The sequence below is a fragment of the Rhinatrema bivittatum genome, chromosome 5 (assembly GCF_901001135.1).
Source record: "Rhinatrema bivittatum chromosome 5, aRhiBiv1.1, whole genome shotgun sequence".
Lineage (NCBI taxonomy): Eukaryota > Metazoa > Chordata > Amphibia > Gymnophiona > Rhinatrematidae > Rhinatrema > Rhinatrema bivittatum.
This window is the reverse complement of record NC_042619.1, coordinates 346,709,871-346,729,533: the sequence shown is the minus strand read 5'-3', so window position 1 is coordinate 346,729,533 and position 19,663 is coordinate 346,709,871. Positions and strand designations below refer to the sequence as shown.

The 19,663-nt window shown below is 42.1% G+C and overlaps 1 protein-coding gene across 1 annotated transcript in view; it reads left to right on the top strand.

The window, feature by feature from the left end:
• NALCN (sodium leak channel, non-selective) overlaps window positions 1–19,663 on the top strand; it is a 549,662-nt gene that overhangs the window by 37,063 nt on the left and 492,936 nt on the right. Inside the window, exons 4-5 of the mRNA XM_029603307.1 lie at window positions 9,646–9,729; window positions 18,143–18,282. Of these exons, the coding sequence (XP_029459167.1) occupies window positions 9,646–9,729; window positions 18,143–18,282 (224 nt within the window). The remainder of the gene's footprint in view (window positions 1–9,645; window positions 9,730–18,142; window positions 18,283–19,663) is intronic.

Here is a 19,663-nt window from a genome sequence, read left to right as displayed (position 1 = left end):
CTGGCAGATAATGTATCTCTGCACTCTGTTACAAGTAATTGATAAATAACTCTATAGATGAAGAATAGTATGCAACAAAAGAAACTCTGCTACCACTCATCCTCTATAAAGACATGGTAGGTACATGGATTAACTCATTTGCATAATCACACATATATTCTGCATATTTACATAAGTTCATCTTACTCATGACACCTGCAGATATTACAGTGGAAAAAAATCTTATAAGATATCCTGGGTCTGGTGAGAATCCCCTTGAATGTGATCAAATTTCCTGGGTATTGTTGTAAAGTCTCCAATAAGGCGCTGATTCGCCGAGAATGGCTTCCTGAGGGGGAATCCCTGGATCATACAGTATGATGAAAGCCATATTTTTAACGTTACTTGTGCAACATGAGAGTGAATGACGCTACCATGTCGCTTGCCTATAAAGCATTAGTGTTCAGAAATGCGGTCCACACAAGCTGAAATGAGACTTCTGCGATTCAAGTACGAGTCACCCAATGGATCAGGATCAGGGTCTGAAGTAAGAATCACTAGTTAGTCCGCCCTCCTTTTGTGAAAGAAAATATGTTTGGATGGATTAAGCACGATGCTGTCACAACAAAATGGCGTCACTGCATCTTCAATGAGAACTGTCGTTGCACTTATGGGTGCAAAGAGTTTTAAATTTCAAAACGAGTTGATTCCTGCAACTAAGGCAGCAGTAGGAAGGTTTATCTCTGAAAGGAATTAATGATGCTCAACATCAAATCTTTTCGGATGGAAAGAAAGCTGTAAAACTAGGGGTTATGATATGAAACTAAGACGGAAGACTCAAGAACAATGCCAGGAAATATTTCTTCGTGGAATGCCCTCCCAAATCAGATGGTGAAGACAAGAACAATAATTGAATTCAGAAGAGCTTGGGACAAACACTGAGAATCCCTAGTATTAACGAATGAAAATGAAGAAATGGGTTTACTTTTATTACATGGTAATACAACAAGAGACTCTTACCCTCCCTTATACTTAATCCTAATGACAACAACAAAATAAGGGATCCTATTATCTTTTCTTCATGAACAACATCAAATTTACTGCATTTAAATTTTTATTACATCTCATTTTATAAAGTAGTATTAAACATACACATTGTTTTAAACAGATGTTATATCTTGTAACCCTCTAACACCCTGGTCACCTACTGTATGTACAAAATTACCCTAATACATCATCATTTCAATATACCCCCTAAAATATCCCACATTCACTCACACATTCATCCCCTCTCATCCCTCTCTAAGGGAACCATTAAAACACATATCACCCCCCCAATATCCAATTACAATTTTTTCATTTATTGTATTTATTATAAAATTCTAATCAATGTGAATTTCTATATGATCAATATCTTTCTAATACATTCAGTATACATATCACTATGGGAATGTGGAAATAGTGATATATATATATACTGAATGTTTTAGAAACCAGAACCCAATGTACTCTATGTAGGCAAAATTTGTATAACTCTACAAGAGAAGTAGCAGTTGTATTAGAAAAAAGTACTATTGTATTGAAGAATAGAAAAATGCAGTAATTATTCTTGTGTTAATGAATAAAAATGGTATTGTAAAAAAAAAAAAAAAAAAAGTCAAAATTGAAATAACTGTTTTAGAAATGCTTTCCAATAAAGCAGATGAATAGCTGGAAAACAAGCACTTTTAAAAATTGCACCTCTACTTGTAAATGTTCTATTTTATGTGCTGCCAATAATACAAAATGTTCTCTCTGTAACAGACAAGGTTACCCCATCACTCTATACACCCTTTTGTAACTGTAGACATAGACTTTGCTGTGTCCATATCTTTAATAATACAATAATAAAAGGAGTTAGGGGATGCTGATATTTTTGTCACAATCAAGTACATAATGAAAGCAGTCATCCAGTCTCCATCAATAGTACCCATATTTGACAGTTTCAGTTTATTAGAATAAAGCACCTTTGTATTCTTCAATACTTTATTCTAATGCAATTTTCTTATACAGTTATACGAATTTTGCCTACATAGAGTACATTGGGTTCTGGCTTCTTTTGGGTTGGCTGTTTCTTTCCATGGCTGAACATGTACTCTTTTATCCTAAAAGCCACGTCCAGGAACAGAACAATGAAAGTCTGCTCGAATATTTTGAAACAGGGATATACAAAACAAGGAAATATTGTTTATGCTTTCCCCAAGATAAAACTGGCAAATAGTTATCAAAGGCATAACTAAAAGGCAAGCAGTGGCATTCCTTCTGAATTACAGAATCGGAATAAGAATCGGAATAAGAAAACTAAATGTAAAGTTCCTGATTTCATAGTGGTTTCGAAAATTCTCCACCCTGAGGCCCACTCAAAAATGTGTTTTCAGGATGCAGATAGAATGTGATAAAGGCAATAATATGCTCAGTTGAATGGAGGTGAATTTAAACCAGGAAATGCAGCAGCTTATGAATTGGAGAGCAAAGAGAGCCAAGCCCATGGCAGACATCCTAGATGAGGCAGGAACACGTGGCTGCCAGACCCCTTGCTAGAGGGAGTATCAAACCATAAAACACAATTCAGGATGAGAAAGAAAGTTTCATCACCTTGGAAGTTTGCCTTGTGGTCTGTCTTGAGGGCTGAAGGTAACAACATTGATCTTATAAGACCCTGCTGGAACTGAGAAGGTGAATCACTAACGTAAGATGAAAAGACCACGCTTCTGTGGCTTTGACATGAGTACTGAAATGATTCTATTGCACTGATAGTATACCATTATGAAACTTGTTATATCTCCAGGAAAGTATCCAGCAACAAATAAATCAGAGGAGCTGCCCCAAAGCGTGATGCATTAGAGGTGTGCAGGCCAAAAAAAATGTTGTTTTCATTCATTTCATTTCATAGCGGGGAGGTTCTCATTTAAATTCTGTTTCTCTGGAGCTTTTTTCATCTTTTAGTTTCAACACATAGGGGTAGATTTTCAAAACAGTGCGTGGGCGTACCTGTGCACGCGTTACCCGGCTCGCACACATGTACGCCTGATTTTATAACGTGCGCATGCAGGCGCGCGCAGGTTATAAAATCAGGGGTCGGTGTGCGCAACGGGGTGCACAATTGTGCACACTGGGGTAGATTTTATAAATTTGCGCGAGCGCGTTCTTTTGTTCGCGCACCAGGCACGAACAAAAGTACGCTGGATTTTATAAGATACGCGCGTAGCTGTGCGTATCTTATAAAATCCGGGGTCGGCGCGCGCAAGGGGGTGCACATTTGTGCAACCTGCGCGCGCCGAGCCCGGCGCGCACTGCCTATTCCCTCCAAAGCCGCTCCAAAATCGGAGCGGCCTCGGAGGGAACTTCCCCTCCCTTCCCCTACCTAACCCACCCCCCCGGCCCTATCTAACCCCCCCCCTACCTTTGTTGGCAAATTTACGCCTGCTGAAAGCAGGCGTAAATCTGCACGTGCCAGCGGGCTGCTGGCGTGCCACCACCCGACCCGGGGGCTGGTCCGGAGGCCTCGACCATGCCCCCGGGCCGGCGACACGCCCCCCTCCCCGCCCCTTTTACGAAGCCCCGGGACTTACGCGTGTCCCGGGGCTGTGCGCGCGCCGGTGGCCTATGCAAAATACGCGCGAGTGCCCTGCACGCGTAAATCCGGCCCCTTGTGCGTACCGAGCCGCGCTGCCTTCCCCCGTTCCCACCCAGGCCGCCCTGGGGTTGAAGTAAGTTGTGTGCGCCGGCCGACTGCCGGCACGCGATCCCTGGCACAGCAGCAAATGGCCACTGTGCCGGGATCCTCTGGCCACGCCCCTGCCTCACCCCGGACTACCCCTTTTTGCAAGCCCCAGGACTTACTCGCGCCCCGGGGCTTTACGCGTGGCCCGGCGTGCGTAAACCTTTTGAAAATTCAGCCCATAGTGCACACTATTTCTGAAGAGTGTTCGCTGTTTGCAGGTAATGCATGCTCTTCAGAAATAGTGGGCACATTGATGGTAACTTTAAAACGAGCATGCGAGCACCCATACATGCACATATGGGCACAAGACTGCTCATGTTCTGGAATTGTAAATCCCGCGTGCAGTTGCACATGTATGATTTAAAAATACGCCTGCTGGGGCACATTTTATAAATCTGCGCACACGTGTACTTTTGTTTGCGCACCAGGCGTGAACAAGAGTACACGGGAATTGCAACAATTGTGGCACTTACCGCACACTGCAAAAAAGTTATTGCACTCTGCGGTAATACCTATGCGAAGTGATAAGATAGCGCACTTTGCGATAAACAGGCTATTACCATAAAACACGCCCCTCTTCCTATTGCATGCTCCTATGAATGATGATTTATTTTTGTAGGGTAAAGTTCACTTGGGCTAAACAAATGGCTAGTGGGAGGCGGAGCAACCCTGGTCAGATGGTAACCTCAAGGGGCTCTCCCTCTCCTCTTCAGCAGCCCAGGAATCAGAGGTATGCGGGCCAGCTGGTGGTGGTTGGGCCTACTCCCTTTTTCCCTGCTCTCAGGGGACCTGCCCACAGAGTTACTTGCACCAGAGATATTGGTAAAGGAGGGTTTTTTAGGGACACTCTTTCACAGTGACCTGCAAAACAAATAAATGAACCAAAGCAAAATGTTTCCCTCTGCACATTCCTAGCCCCTAATGGCTCAAAGGTATGCTTAAAATATATTTTACTAATGTTGAGTCAGAGGTAGTGGAAATTCAAGTTGTGAGGCAAGATATAAATTTTGCACTGATAGATCAGGTAAGCAAATTAGTCTTCAAAGAACTAATAGCAAATATTTTGGAATTTAAGATCATAAATATCTGGAAATATAGGAATCTGAAAGTCAAGGATTATACTTTTTAATCTAATGTGTGTTAAATACATTCCAGAATAGATCTGTTCCTGTTAAAATCAATCAGAAGAAGAGTTATTACGTTGAATAGAAATCTGACTAATTGCAATATCAGATTAGGTAACTAGTTAAAATGCAGATTGATTATGTAAGAAACGGTGGAAAGACTAGAGAATGGAAATATCACTCACTCAGTAGACTAGGTATGAATGAAGCTTGGGAACTGTTTATCAGTACCAATGATAAATAAATAAGTAATGCCCTTCTCTCAAACCAATTTGGTTGAGTAGCAAAGCTTTTATGATAGATTGCGATCAGGAGACTAGGAATCTAAAACTCAATATAGACTGAAGAACTCAGAGCTGCAAAATAAATAGGGGAGGGGAAGAGAGGAGGGGAGATGTATGCTAGGCTTTTGGCAATTAGAGGTAAGATATAATGGTTGAGACGATTGTGTAACCCGGGCACTTCCTGGGTCACCATTAAGCCCTGGGTTTGTACAGTGTCAGCTAGTCAGAGTAGGATGGATATTGGGAGGTCCATGCAGAAACAGCTCCTCCTTCTTCAGGGTTTGCCATGGCCTGCTCACTGGTAATGCTATATAATAGCTCCCCAGCTACAGCCTTTTGGGTGATGTCTTTTGGGTGAAGTACTGAGTACAGAAGGTGGTGAGATTTTTTTTTTTTATTTACCAGGGTAGCATCCACACCCAGAGTTGAGGTTACAGTTGGATTAGTTGATGATTGCTAAGTTCACTAAGGGGCAGATTTTCAGGGCCCTGCTCGCGTAAATCCGCCCAAACCCGGGCGGATTTACGCGAGCAGGGCCCTGCGCGCCGGGAAGCCTATTTTACATAGGCCTCCCGGCGCGCGCAGAGCCCGGGACTCGCGTAAGTCCCGGGGTTTTCGGAGTGGGCGTGTCGGGAGGCGTGTCGGGGGGCGGGGCCGGAGCGCGCGGCGTTGCGGGGGCGTGTCGGCAGCGTTTTGGGGGCGGCTACGGGGGCGTGGCTACGGCCCGGGGGCGTGGCCGCGCCCTCCGTACCCGCCCCCAGGTCGCGGCCCGGCGCGCAGGAGGCCCGCTGGCGCGCGGGGATTTACGCCTCCCTCCGGGAGGCGTAAATCCCCCGACAAAGGTAGGATGGGGGTTTAGACAGGGCCGGGCGGGTGGGTTAGGTAGGGGAAGGGAGGGGAAGGTGAGGGGAGGGCAAAGGAAAGTTCCCTTCTAGGCCGCTCCGATTTCGGAGCGGCCTAGGAGGGAACGGGGGTAGGCTGCGCGGCTCGGCGCGCGCAGGCTATACGAAATCGATAGCCTTGCGCGCGCCGATCCAGGATTTTAGCCGATACGCGCGACTACGCGCGTATCTACTAAAATCCAGCGTACTTTTGTTTGCGCCTGGAGCGCAAACAAAAGTAAGCTGTTCGCACTCGTCTGAAAATCTACCCCTAAGGCTTTTTGTCCCATAATGTGCCTATAGGAAAAGACCTTAATGAAATCAGGCCCTTCAGTAAGAGCCAATTTATTAAAGCCATGCAAAACATCCCTGCAACCTCTTCCCGTCCCCTATGTGACGTTTCCTCTACCTGGTGAGATGAAAAATAGATTTGGTGGGTCACCATACCTAGGTAATGATTCATTGCTGGTGCTAGGCTACGCCCCTTGCCCCCTGCCTCCATCAAATCTCCAAGACATGCATGGAATCTCTGGTTCTCAGCTCCAGCCGTGATCCTCAAAGTACAGAGAACACCGAGGAAGAGCTTGCACTCACAGACTGCAGTCCTTGCATGGAAGTCCACCAGGGGCTGGGCCTGTGAGTGCCTCTACTCACTGTGCTTTGAAGACTGTTGCTGGAGCTGAGGTCCAAGAAGAGGAGGCAGTGGCAGGAGGAGCACCTTCCAAGCTTTGGGGCAGGATTTCAGGGTGGTGGGAGGAGGGTGGAGGAAGGATATTTTCCACCCCTCAATTGTTGCCACTCCAGGCCCAGTTCTATTAGGCCAGTATGTAAATCCATGCCTGGACTCCTCACACACTTCTAAATTATGCCAGACTGTAACCAGCTAGCCAGCAGAGCCGCACAGGGGCTGAATACAGACCTCGCTGTAATCTCAGTTCCAAGCTAAAATGTTATTGAGGATTGACTTGCAGTTCACGGCCCTTGGGTTCTCCAAGTAGGGGGCTGAAAAAATAAAGGCAAAAAGAACAGTGCTTGAGAAGTATAAAGGATCCCAAGAAAGGAACACAGAGAAGAATATCTGTTAAAACTGAGGGAGACGAAAAAGAAATAAGGGAAGCAAAAGGTCAAGCTGAAGAAAGGATTGCCAAAGAGGCAAAGCAAGGAGACAAAACATATATTAGAGAATGAAGTGAGGCCAGAAGTGCAATAGTGAAATTAAAAGATGACAAGGAGAAATGTGTGGAGAGAAACAAAGAAATGGCAGAAATATTAAACAAATACTTCAGTTTAGTGTTCACTAAAGAAGACTTTGGAGAAGGACCATTGCTGGTTGACAAGATCGTATCTGGGGATGGAGGAGATGAAACTCCTTTAACAGAAGAGAATGAATGGGAGGAGCTAAACAAACTGAAAGTGGAGAAGGCCATGGGGCCCGGATGAGGTTCATCCCAGGCTATGGAGGGAGCTCAGAGATGTGCTGGCAGGTCCGCTGAAGGACCTGTTCAATAGATCCCTGGAAACGGGAGTGGTGCCACAGGATTGGAGAGGAACGGTGGTGGTCCCGCTTCACAAGAGTGGTAGAAGAGAGGAGGCTGCTCTAGTGCCTCCTTTTTACCACGGCACATTAAGGGAGCGGGAGCTCAATCATGATTGCCCATTTAACATGTGCCGATATTGCATCGGCCTGTTTGGGAGGCTACAGCATTGTTTACTCTTATTAATTAAGGGGTAGATTTTAAAAGAAGCGCGATCAGCCTACTTTTGCTTGCGCATCAGACTCAAGCAAAAGTACGCTGGATTTTAGTAGATACGCGCGGAGCCGCGCGTATCCACTAAAATCCTGGATTGGCGCGCGCAAGGCTATCGATTTTGTATAGCCTGCGCGCGCCGAGCCGCGCTGCCTCCCCCCGTTCCCTCCAAGGCCGCTCCGAAATCGGAGCGGCCTCGGAGGGAACTTTCCTTTGCCCTCCCCTCACCTTACCCTCCCTTCCCCTACCTAACCCACCCACCCGGCCCTGTCTACACCCCCCCCTTACCTTTGTCGGGGGATTTACGCCTCCCGGAGGGAGAAGTAAATCCCCGCGCGCCAGCGGGCCTCCTGCGCGCCGGGCCGCGACCTGGGGGCGGGTACGGAGGGCGCGGCCACGCCCCCGGACCGCCCCGGGCCATAGCCACGCCCCCGTACCCGCCCCCAAAACGCTGCCGACACGCCCCCGAAACGCCGCGACGACCGGGCCCGCCCCCCGACACGCCCCCGGCACGCCCCCCTCCGAAAACCCCGGGACGTACGCGAGTCCCGGGGTCTGCGCGCGCCGGTAGGCCTATGTAAAATAGGCTTACCGGTGCGCAGGGCCCTGCTCGCGTAAATCCGCCCGGTTTTGGGCGGATTTACGCGAGCAGGGCTCTGAAAATCCGCCCCTAAGCGTTTGCTTGACTTTTGATAGCGTGCCATTAATAAGAGCTTCAGAAGAAATTTCATATGAAGGAAGAAAATTTGTTGGAACAAACAGTTTGCATACATTTAAACAACAGGTTGAACATTTCCCATTCTATGATACCAATGGATATTCTTTAAAAAAAAAAAAAAAAGTGCTATTAGGTGCCTTTCTTTGTGGACAGTGCAATAACATGTGAGATAAAATTATTTGTTGAAACTCAGCACACAGATCCTTAATGCACAGGTAAAAAATGTTTTAACATTATGGGTCAACAGAACATTAAAACAAGTTAACTAGATTGTTAAAATAGTAATTTATGATACATTTGTTCCTTTTATATAATCTTTACAAGGTAGTCAGTGAGTTGTCTTAATATCTCAACGTCTATGTCATTTTCTACAAGATGTTATTTTATGTTATACTAATGTATTGGGAGTTTAAAAAGTGCTCAGACTGGAAAATGTTCGTAGAAACACAAGTTAAAATGTATGATCAGAGCCGGCAGAATGCTCATTTTAAACTCAATGGAGAAGGAGTCTATCATAAGTGATTTATGTGCATAAAATTCATCTTTTTTGCCTATAATAGACTTTTATGCACAAAAATGCTTTCAGTGCAGGAAGATTTTTATTGTGTTCACAAAGCATATTCATGTGCAGAAAACATGCTTTGTGTACAGAGTGTGTTTTTATGTGCACAAATCCCGATTATAGATCCCTGTGTCAGAATTTCAGCTTCTGTTCATAGACTAACACCAGTGCTGGAAACTGCATGGCACCTCCTCCACAGGAGTAAAATTTCCAGTGCTAAGAAAACCTGAGTTAAGCCAGCGAACGCTCTGCATTGGGGAGGTAATAGTTAATGCCTTCATTTGTATGAGATTTGCATGAGATTTGTATGAGATCTGCTAAGCAAACACAGAGTTTTTACAAACACATTTTTTGTGTGCAAAACTCCTTGTTGCATTGAGAAGAACATCTGTACACAAAAAAACATGCCTACAATGAGGGTAAAACTGTCTTCCACTGAATGTACCTTATTACTTAATCCCCTGTTTCATTTAAAACAAATTAATCAAAGATAAGGGCTTTTATTGTTATGTTTTCTGTGTCTCCTGAATTTCAATTTATGTTGAATTTGTGGTTTGCATTATAAAACATGGCTTTCTTTTTTTAGGGTGACAGCTCCTATGTCAAGGATCGCTGGTGTGTGTTTGATGGATTCATGGTATTTTGCCTTTGGGTTTCATTAGTATTACAGGTAACAGCATCATTTTACTATTTTCGTTAAACCACTGAAAAGGTATATTCTTCTATGTAGACACACAATTGAAAACAAGAGTTTTAAAGAAATTTTGGTAAAGTGCTTTTCTTGTTTGTTTTTTTTTTGTCTGATTCATCAAGCTCTATTCTCATAGACAGAATAGAAGGAAGGCCTGAATGAATGGTTGGTACATCTGATTTATTTTTTGCTCCCTCTTTTTATTTTTTGAAGATGTTCTGTGATGGTTTTCCACAGAAAAAATTGAAATTGGCTATATCCCTCAGATGTTTGCAGGCATAAGTGCTATACTGTGCATCATTTACTGTTATCTATATAGTTTTGCATTGTTCAATTCACAATTTTAAGCTTTTTAAGATATAGTTGCGATGGAGAAGGTACAGAGAAGGGCGACCAAGACAAAGGGGATGGAACAGCTCCCCTATGAGGAAAGACTGAAGAGGTTAGGGCTGTTCAGCTTGGAGAAGAGACGGCTGAGGGGGGATATGATAGAGATGTTTAAAATCATGAGAGGTCTAGAACGGGTAGATGTGAATCGGTTATTTACTCTTTTGGATAATAGAAAGACTAGGGGACACTCCATGAAGTTATCAAGTAGCACACTTAAAGTCAGATGTGGTTAGTGCAGTTAGTGTAGCTGGGTTCAGAAAAGGTTTGGATAAGTTCTTGGAGGAGAAGTCCATTAAACCATGTCTTTCTATATGTTCTGTGATTTTGATGTTTAGAACACTTTCCACTATTTTTCCTGGCACTGAAGTCAGGCTAACCGGTCTGTAGTTTCCTGGATCGCCCCTGGAGCCCTTTTTAAATATTGGGGTTACATTTGCTATCCTCCAGTCTTCAGGTACAATGGATGATTTTAATGATAAGTTACAAATTTTTACTAATAGGTATTGGTAAAGCTCCAGTTGGCCTCCATCTCACGGTCTGCTCCACCTCCCGATGGTGGGGACCTCGGACCAAGGATCCACCACCCTGTGCAACATAATGTGCCTGTGCTTAGCTTTCCAGATTTGCCATGTGAGTGGCAAGATGAATGAAAGGAATGTGAAGGTCCTGTAGCTGCTGGATGCTCTGCCTTTCTGTCTGTTGTGCATCAATAACAGCAATGGGTCTACATCCAGCATCCAGCAATCTTCAGTGACTGTGATTGACTAACTGCATCTGCCTGCTCTGTCCATAATACCATCAATTGGACCATACTTCACTAACCACATTGCTACTGCTGTCCAGGCCCGAGATGCCAGATCGAGGGGTGGAAAGGTTTTCAATGCTGAGCCCTGCTGTGTCCCCAGCACTGCCAATTGGGCCACCCTTCTACGACCACACTGCTGCTGCCTCCATGGCCCAAAAATCCAATCCAAGGGCTACACATTAATGCTGAGTACAGCTGAGTTCCCCAATACCGTCAGTTGGGTCACACTACAACAACCAAACTGCTGCTCCTTTTCAGGCCTGAGATGGAAGATTGAGGGCTGCAGGAAATGCAATTCCAAGTACTGTTGTGTCCCCAACACTGGCAGTAGGACCGCACTTCAAAAATCACACTGCTGCCTCCTGATGTGTTCCCATCCAGAAACCGGGTCCTGTCACTTCCTACTGCCTCCTGACTTGACCACCATCCACCAAACTGGGGCCTGTCACTCCCTGCTGCTTCCTGATTTGTTTCTATCCACCAAATTGGGGCTGTCACTTATCTGGCTAAGGGCCTCATTTTCTAAAGTATCGCAGGCCTGCGATACTTTAGGGAATGAGGGGTGGGGGGCCGAAACGGGGGGCGGTCCTGCGCTAGCCGGCAGCGATCGCACCGCCGTGATGCGATCACTGCCGGTTTCGCACCCAATAGCACCACCATAGAAGGTGCAGCTATTGGGCGCGAACTCGGACGCGAAAAGAGCCTTATCTTTTCATCGTCCGCGGCGTCTTTGCGGAGTCAGCCCCGGTGACGCCCCGACTCCTCCTCTTCTGGGGCTGACTCCGCCCCCATTTTGATATCGCGTGCGATCCGGATGGAAAATGAGGCCCTAAGTCTTGATATCACTACTTAGCCAGATGTTATTCGGCTAAATAGCACTGCCCTGATCTACCACTACCCACCACCAAGTTAGCCAGCTAGCTAGATAGTCAGAGAAGTCATTTATCTGGCTATCTGGCTAGCTGTATAAATGACTTATCCAGCGGTCTAGTGTTCACTGAACATAAACAGATATTCAGCGGCCTCTAGATAGCCGGGTAAGACCTACTTATCCGTCTATCTCATAACTGAATATCGAGCCCTATATATTTAAAGACAGATTCATAAGTTACTTTGTTGTTGCTATAGAAATAGGAATATTTCTGTGGTAACTAGGTTGTTGGACAGGAAGTCTCTATTGGGAATGCTTGATTTAAAAATCATCTTACTTTTTTCCTTAAGATGAGATAGCTGGGCTCCAAGCGTAGGGACAATGGAAGCAAAAGACCCAAAGTCTGGTGCAGGACAGTCTAGCAGAGGTGGGATGGAAAGTAGATCCAATTGGGAAGATCTGAGTACTGTCTTGAGGACACAAGCGAGAAGGAGTTGCGAGAAATATTCTGGGGCCTGTTTGTTCATGCACTTGAAGATGAAGTAGAATTTTGAACTTGAACCTGCTTTCTATTGGTAGCCAGTATAACTGAGAGAGAATAGGTTTTCTGTAGTCAGGGGCTTTCGCTCTTACTTGGAAATTTGAGAATTAATATAATTAATTGCACATTGAATATGCTCATTGCAAGAATTCAGACAATTGAAAAAAAATTTCAACTGTTCTGTAGTACCCTCCATAATAAAAACATATCATCAATGATAATAAGATGGCAAAATCACAAGATAAGATGATAAAATGGAGAAGCTTTTATCAACTGATGCTCAAATTCCGCTATATATAAATTGGCAAGTGAGAAAGCTATGGTGGCACTCGTTACAGTGCCAGAAACTTGCAAATAAAACTGTATCTGAAAAACAAAAAAAAAATTCTTTGTAGCCAAATTAAAAATACATAAAGACGAGCTTGATCTTGTCTGATGCTTCTATACAAAGAATTAACATCAAGTAACTAAAATGATGTTTTCTCATTGTGAATAAACATCATTCAAAATGTTCAAGTAGTATCATGTATGAAAGAAAGAATATCTGCAGCAAAAGGTTTCAAAAACTGATCTATGTATATAGACAAAGGTTCAAGGACCAAATCATTTCCTGAAACAATCAGCCTCCTAGGTGGATTAATCAATGATTTATACATTTTTGGTAAAGTATAAATGGTTGGTATATGAGGATGTACAACATTTAAAAACTGAAATTCTTTAGATGTCAAAAATCACCATCAGCAGCATCTTGGGTAATACACTTAATCCTTGATTGAAGACACTTAGTAGGATGCAGAGCTAGCTATCTGCAACTTGTCACATCAGAAAGCAACTCAACACTTTTAACATAAACCTCATGATTTAAAATGATCACGGCACCACCTTTATCGATTGGTTAAATAACTAAAAATCTATCTTGCATGAGGGCAGATAATGCTTCAGGTTCTTGTTTAGATAAATTAAAAGAACATCTGATTTTATTCACTTTCAGACATGCAATATCTTTCGAAATGCTTTATAAGTGTAAAGAATTGGGTCAAGTGGACCTGGATAAATCTAGGAAGATTTTTTTTTTTTACTATCAACATGTCAGTGTGTTAAATGATGGATTTTTTTTTTTTAGAAAAGAACAACTGTAATTGTAGAGTCCGAATAAAACATTCCACGTCTATTCTCAACTGAAAGCCATCATACAATTTAGTGGCAATAAACAACAAGCCCTTTGACAAAATCATCTGTTCTGTAAGAGAAATGGAGCAATTAGACAAACTGAGCACAACAGATTCTGATCTTACTGAAAAATGATGACAAACATTCGCAGCATTAGAACGGGCTGTCTATAGCTGCCACATAATTGCCCAGGCCCTGTGTCAACTGGAAAAGACCTTAACCTTTTAGAAATGGAACTAGATGGTTCTGGGACCGATTGAAAGGATTTGTCCTTGCTGATGGCTGTGTTTGTAATACTACTTTTCTCCAATTCCTCCTCCTTGTTCTTCTGGCATGGCTTGGTTCTGAAAACTGCAAAGAAGACTCAAAAAATTATTCTCTAGACTCTTTTAGAGACCATTCGCAGATAGACAAATCCTTTTGTTTAGCCTCCTTCATCTCATATATTTAGCCATCTTGAATTTACGTGATTCCAAACGAAAACTGTCAATAGTTCTTTTTAAATCAGAAAAAAATGTGACTCAAAAAGTTTAGTCGCCAACTCTGATTTCAAGGAAGTCTAATAAGCATCAAGATCTTGTTTGATGTGCGAAAAGTGGAATATAAAAATCTAAATAAATAAATAAACAGCCTCCTTAGTTTTCTCTATAATCAAAATCATAAGATCCAAAGAATACGTGTTCAAAATACAGTTAGAGCGAGCAACAAAGTTCTTGTGCTCTGAAAACTAATTAGGTTCATTGAAGATCCACAGATAATTAGGAATTTGCTCAGTTTTGCAATATTCAATCAAAGACGCACAGTGCATTTCCATTCTTATAATCTTTTATATAAAATGTTAGCAGAGATGACTCATTTACATAAACGACTTTTAAAAATTACCCCCTGATGGCAAGGCTAAGGAAAAATTTTATGATAACCTCGTCTTGGTCATCATCCTCCAGGCTCATCATATTTAAAATTCTTTTATACCGATGTTAGTCGAAACATCACCTCGGTTTACATGGAACAAAAGCAACGGAAATTACAAGTAACAGGGGAAGGGTAAGGGGTACAAAAAACCATAAGGAGAGCAGAGAAGCAGAGGAACAAACAACAAGTGAACTATAATGTCATAAGAACAAGGTCATAGTCAAATTCAGGTCATGATCCATCACAATTCAATATTCATCAAGGGTGTTGGGGAAAGGCTTGTTTGAATAGCCAGGTTTTGAGCTGGGCTCTGAATTTGGTGATGCAAGGTTCAAGTCTGAGGTGGGGTGGGAGTGAGTTCCAGTGCATAGGTCCAGCAATGGAGAGCGCCCGATCCCTTGTAGCTGTGAGGTGCGCTTTCTTTAGGGATGGCACATGGAGGGACCCTTTGTTAGTGGTCCTTGTCGGCCAATTCGAGCAGGCAAATTGGAGGGGATCTGCCAGCCAGTTGGAGTGATGGGAATATAAGGCTTTATGTATAATGGTCAGGGATTTAAAGAGGATGCGGGAGGAAATAGGGAGCCAGTGTAGGTCCTTCAGTATGGGGAAAATGTATCACCTAGCATCAACCTAGCATGTGACACATACTTCAAGTAGAAAAAAGGCAATAGTTGTTTCTTTATCTCCGACACAGTATAAGTTTCTACATTCATTAGCCGCTCTCTTGCATGCCAGTGAAAGCATGCTGCATTATCTTTGTAATATCTTGAAATACTTGTCCTCTACTAGTGATATCCTCTGACAAAAAAAAAATAAAAATGGTACCAGGCCATGGCCAGCAGCATCTCTTCTTTCTACTCTGGCTGCAGTGGAGAAATGGAAAAAAAAAAATTTCCACAGTTCAGAAAGATTCCAGGTTGGTGACCTGGTATGACCTGGCAGAAAATAATCTCCATCTATATCTTAGAAAACCAACGTTTTAAACAACTACCTGGGCTGACTTCTTCTCCGAATGAGACATGATAGAGATTTACTGATTCTAAAAATCATTTTCCTGGGATTACAAAAGGCAAATTTTGTAATAGGGAAAACCATTCAGGAAGGATGGCTATTTTAATAAGCTAAATTCTACCCAAAAGGGACATTCAACTGACTGGTGATTTTCCATACTTTTAGTCAAAGGACTAACATTCAGAGCAGAAGTCCTGGTGAGTCCTGTGGTATGATAAGCACTAGATACTCTATTTAATAGAATCTTTGACCTACTTTAAATAAAACAGTACAGTTTTAAAGCTAAAATCAAATCTCATGAGTTGAGTTCCAGAATGTATCAAACCAAATATGAGCACCACATCCATTCAATTCTAATCAAATATCAATTTGGAATTGAAATGGTATACCTTTACATGTGATCTGTATGGCATACATAATGGGGTACATTTTCAATAAGGCACCTAACAGAAAAAGCATGTGCGTATTTTATTGAGCCAGCACAAACTCAGACAATTTTCATGCAAAAGATATAGCATTGTAGTTGAATATGATTTATGTTTTCTTTTCTTTTATTTGTAACTTCTATTGTATTATTTTTGTTTTATATTAAGTGTTTAAATGTTATTATTAAATTTGTGAGTTGTATAATTGTATGTTCAGAACGTGGGTTTTTATTGGTTGTGTTCTTCTATGAAGCAGATTTTGAAGCATGCAAAGTGGAATATAAATATGTAAATTCAATTAAAATAAATTGTTATCCAGCTAAAAATAGGTCATATTAACACATCACTTAAACAACGATAAATGATGGTGTAAGTTATACATTAGTGGCATGCCTATTATACATGTACATGTCTGAGATTTCCTGATTTCCTTCCCTCCCAAAGTCTGGAACTAGGGATGCACAGAGTCAAAAAAATTGTTTTGCTTCATTCATCTGTTTCGTAGGTCTCAATCATTTGCCAGGTTCATCTCCAACAAAAATAAATTTCATTTGTTTCATCTGCTTTTTTGTTTTTACACTGAAGTCAATGGTGAAAGCAATCCATAAGGCTCCATTGACTTCAATGGGGGGCTCAGGTCCAACACTGGGGTCCCGTTCAAGGACTGGGTCATGTTGCTAAGGCCTAGGTCCAATTTCTTTGTCTCGATCTTCCTTCCTTCTTCCATCTACCCCTTCCACAATACTCCCTTTCTTCCCACCTGTTCCTTCATGATCCTCCTTCCTCCTCCTCCCTGTTCCTGATCGCCCTTCCCCTCTCCTCTCATTCCCTTTACTTATCTTCCCTGATTTGCACATCCTCTCTTCCCTCTATCCTCCTCCATCCCTTAAAATTCTTCCCCTTCTGCCTGATTCCTTCTTCACTTTCCTCTTTTGAGCTCTCCTTTCTCCCTATTCTTAGATTGCTTCCTATTCTTTCCCCACTCACTATGAAAAAAAACAATAACTTAACAAGACACAGATGTGTCAGAAAATTATTTTTACAAAGTAAAAAAATACTGCATTTTTTTAAATTGCAAAATTGTGCAAATTTGGCACATAATTGCTACATAATTGTGAAAAAATCTGCCATAGAATTTGCTAACTTGCCAAGAATTTTGAAAAATCTGCTACAGGAATCTATGTGATTTAAGTATAAGGGGGTAGATATTTAAAGGCAAGCTGGCTAAGTAACTTAGGAAGTCATTCATCAAACTGTGTTAGAGAGCTATCACAGGCATTAGGGCCCTAACACCCGTGATAACGCCATAATGCATGTGATAAATATTGCATCATGAAATGCGTATGCAAATTTGAAAAATGTATTCAAGTGGGAGTTTAGGTGGAGTAAATGCTCATGAAGGCTGTTTAACATTGTGTGCGATAATGCGATGCACACTACTGCGGGATTTAATGCTGGAAATAACTACACCTTTTTTTTGAGCGTTATGCCTGCAATAGCTGTGCTTATAGCCGAAATGGAATTTATCACAAATCGCATTTAGGGAGGGAGAGAGAGAGAATCTCCGTGGAGGCCCTCTGATTTTTGAAGTCTTTATATCACTGTAAGAGGGGGTATTATTTCAGGGTGAGGTTTCTGGAGTGAGTTGGGGTTTAGGGGAAATTTTACATGCACAGTCATTACGAATAGCACAGTTACCATCAGTGAAGATTTATTGTGATTTGGAGTGATGACAGGTGAACGAAGAGTAGATTTGTACCATGTCCTCTCTATCTTGCTTGATGTACTCTCTACATAGCTGCAATCAAGCTATGCTGCTGAATATCATTGTACAAATGCTAGCTAGGTGAGTGTTATCCAGATAAGTCTAGACTTGTTCAATAGCAGGTCTAGACTTAGCCAGTTAACTTATCCAGCTAAGTCTCAAAATACCTACTTAGTTGGATACGTTATCCAGCTAAGTGGTGCCACCCTGATGTGCCCAATATCCATCTCCAAGTTAGCCGGCTAGCCAGATAGCCGGATGATTGACTTATCTGGCTATCTAGCGGCCATTGAACATAACCGGATATTCAGTGGCCGCTAATAAGTCCTGCTTCTCTGGTTATCTGGCATTTGAATATTGGGCTCAAAATGTACAGTAGTTTTCACTGGACTACCAGGCAGTTTATTTCCTGATCCATTTGAATAGAATTTTAAGAGTAATAAAGTAATAGAAGAGATAAAAAAGGAAAAATGTACAAATATTTATATCTTTTTATTAACAGGTATTTGAAATTGCAGAAATAGTTGATCAGATGTCCCCCTGGGGCATGTTACGGATTCCAAGGCCTCTTATTATGATCCGAGCTTTTCGTATTTATTTCCGGTTTGAGCTACCAAGATCAAGGATAACAAACATTTTAAAGTAAGTTTACTATTTCTTTTTATGGTTAGAGTACAATGTTGGAGAAATCCCTGACAGACAGCAATCTTTAAAGTTGATCATTCAGAAGGAATAAATCAAATAACTATGAAACTGGAAGAAATAATAAGGCAACTTGACAAACTAAAGATTAAAAAATCATCAGGGCTAGATGGTATTCACACCAGAGTTCTAAAAACACCAGAGTTCTATAAAACTCAAATATTTATTGTACATTGCTTTGAATTACAAGTTTAAGAAATGCTGATTAATCAAGTGAATAAACTAAACTAAACCAGTTGCAGACCAGTTACTAGCAATATGTAACCTATCATTAAAATCATCCATTTCTCCTGAAGGCTGAAGTATATTCAAGGTAATGCCAACTTTTAAAAATAGCCGCAAGGGTGATAAGGGAATCTATAGATGAGAGAGCCTAATATTGGTGCAGGACAGAATAGTAGAAACTATTCTTATGAAAAGAATTTCTGGGCATAAGGATAGACATAGCTTTATGGGGAAGATTCAACATGATTTAGCAAAGCAAAGTCTTGCCTTACCAATCTATTAAAATTTTATGAAGCTGTAAATCAACATGTAGATTAGAGTGTGTCAGTCATTATAATGTATCTTGGTTTTCAGAAGACATTTTACAAAGACCCTTATGAGAGACACCTCCAGTAATTAAAAAGTCATGGGAAAGGAGGCAATGTTTTATTGTGGACTGGTAACTGGTTAAAAGATAGGTAACAGAGAATTTGACTAAATGGCCTTTATTCTTAGTGGACAGAGAAAATCATGAAATGCCCCCATGGATCTGCATTGGGAATGATATTGTTTAATATTTATATAAATGCTATGGAAATGTAGGTATGAATGATCACATTTTTAGATGACACAATGTTTTTCAAAGTTGTTAAGACATGAGTGGTCTGTGGGGAACTTCAGAAGGACCTTGTCAAATTGGGCAGCTGGGCATCTAAATGGCAGATGAAATTTAATATGAACAAATACAATGTGATGTACATAGGGAAAATAATCCTAACTATAGGTGTACATGGGTTCCATGTTAAGAGCACCACTCAGGAAAAGTATTTTGGAGTCATAATGGACAGTACATTGAAATCCTCAGCTCAATTAAGGGGTCAATTTTAAAAGCAACGCGCGCGTGTCCATGTGCGCGGTTCCCATCTCCAATTAAGGAGCAGACTGGGAGGGAACTTCTCTATCCCCCTATCTAACCTTCCCTCTTACCCTCTTCTCTCTGCCCCCTAAACCTAACATATCCCCAAATTTTTTATTTTAGTACTTACTATTCCTCTGGAGCGCACTTCCCGGGAAGAGTGTCGAATGGTGCTAACCCTGCCCACCCCTCACCCAGACC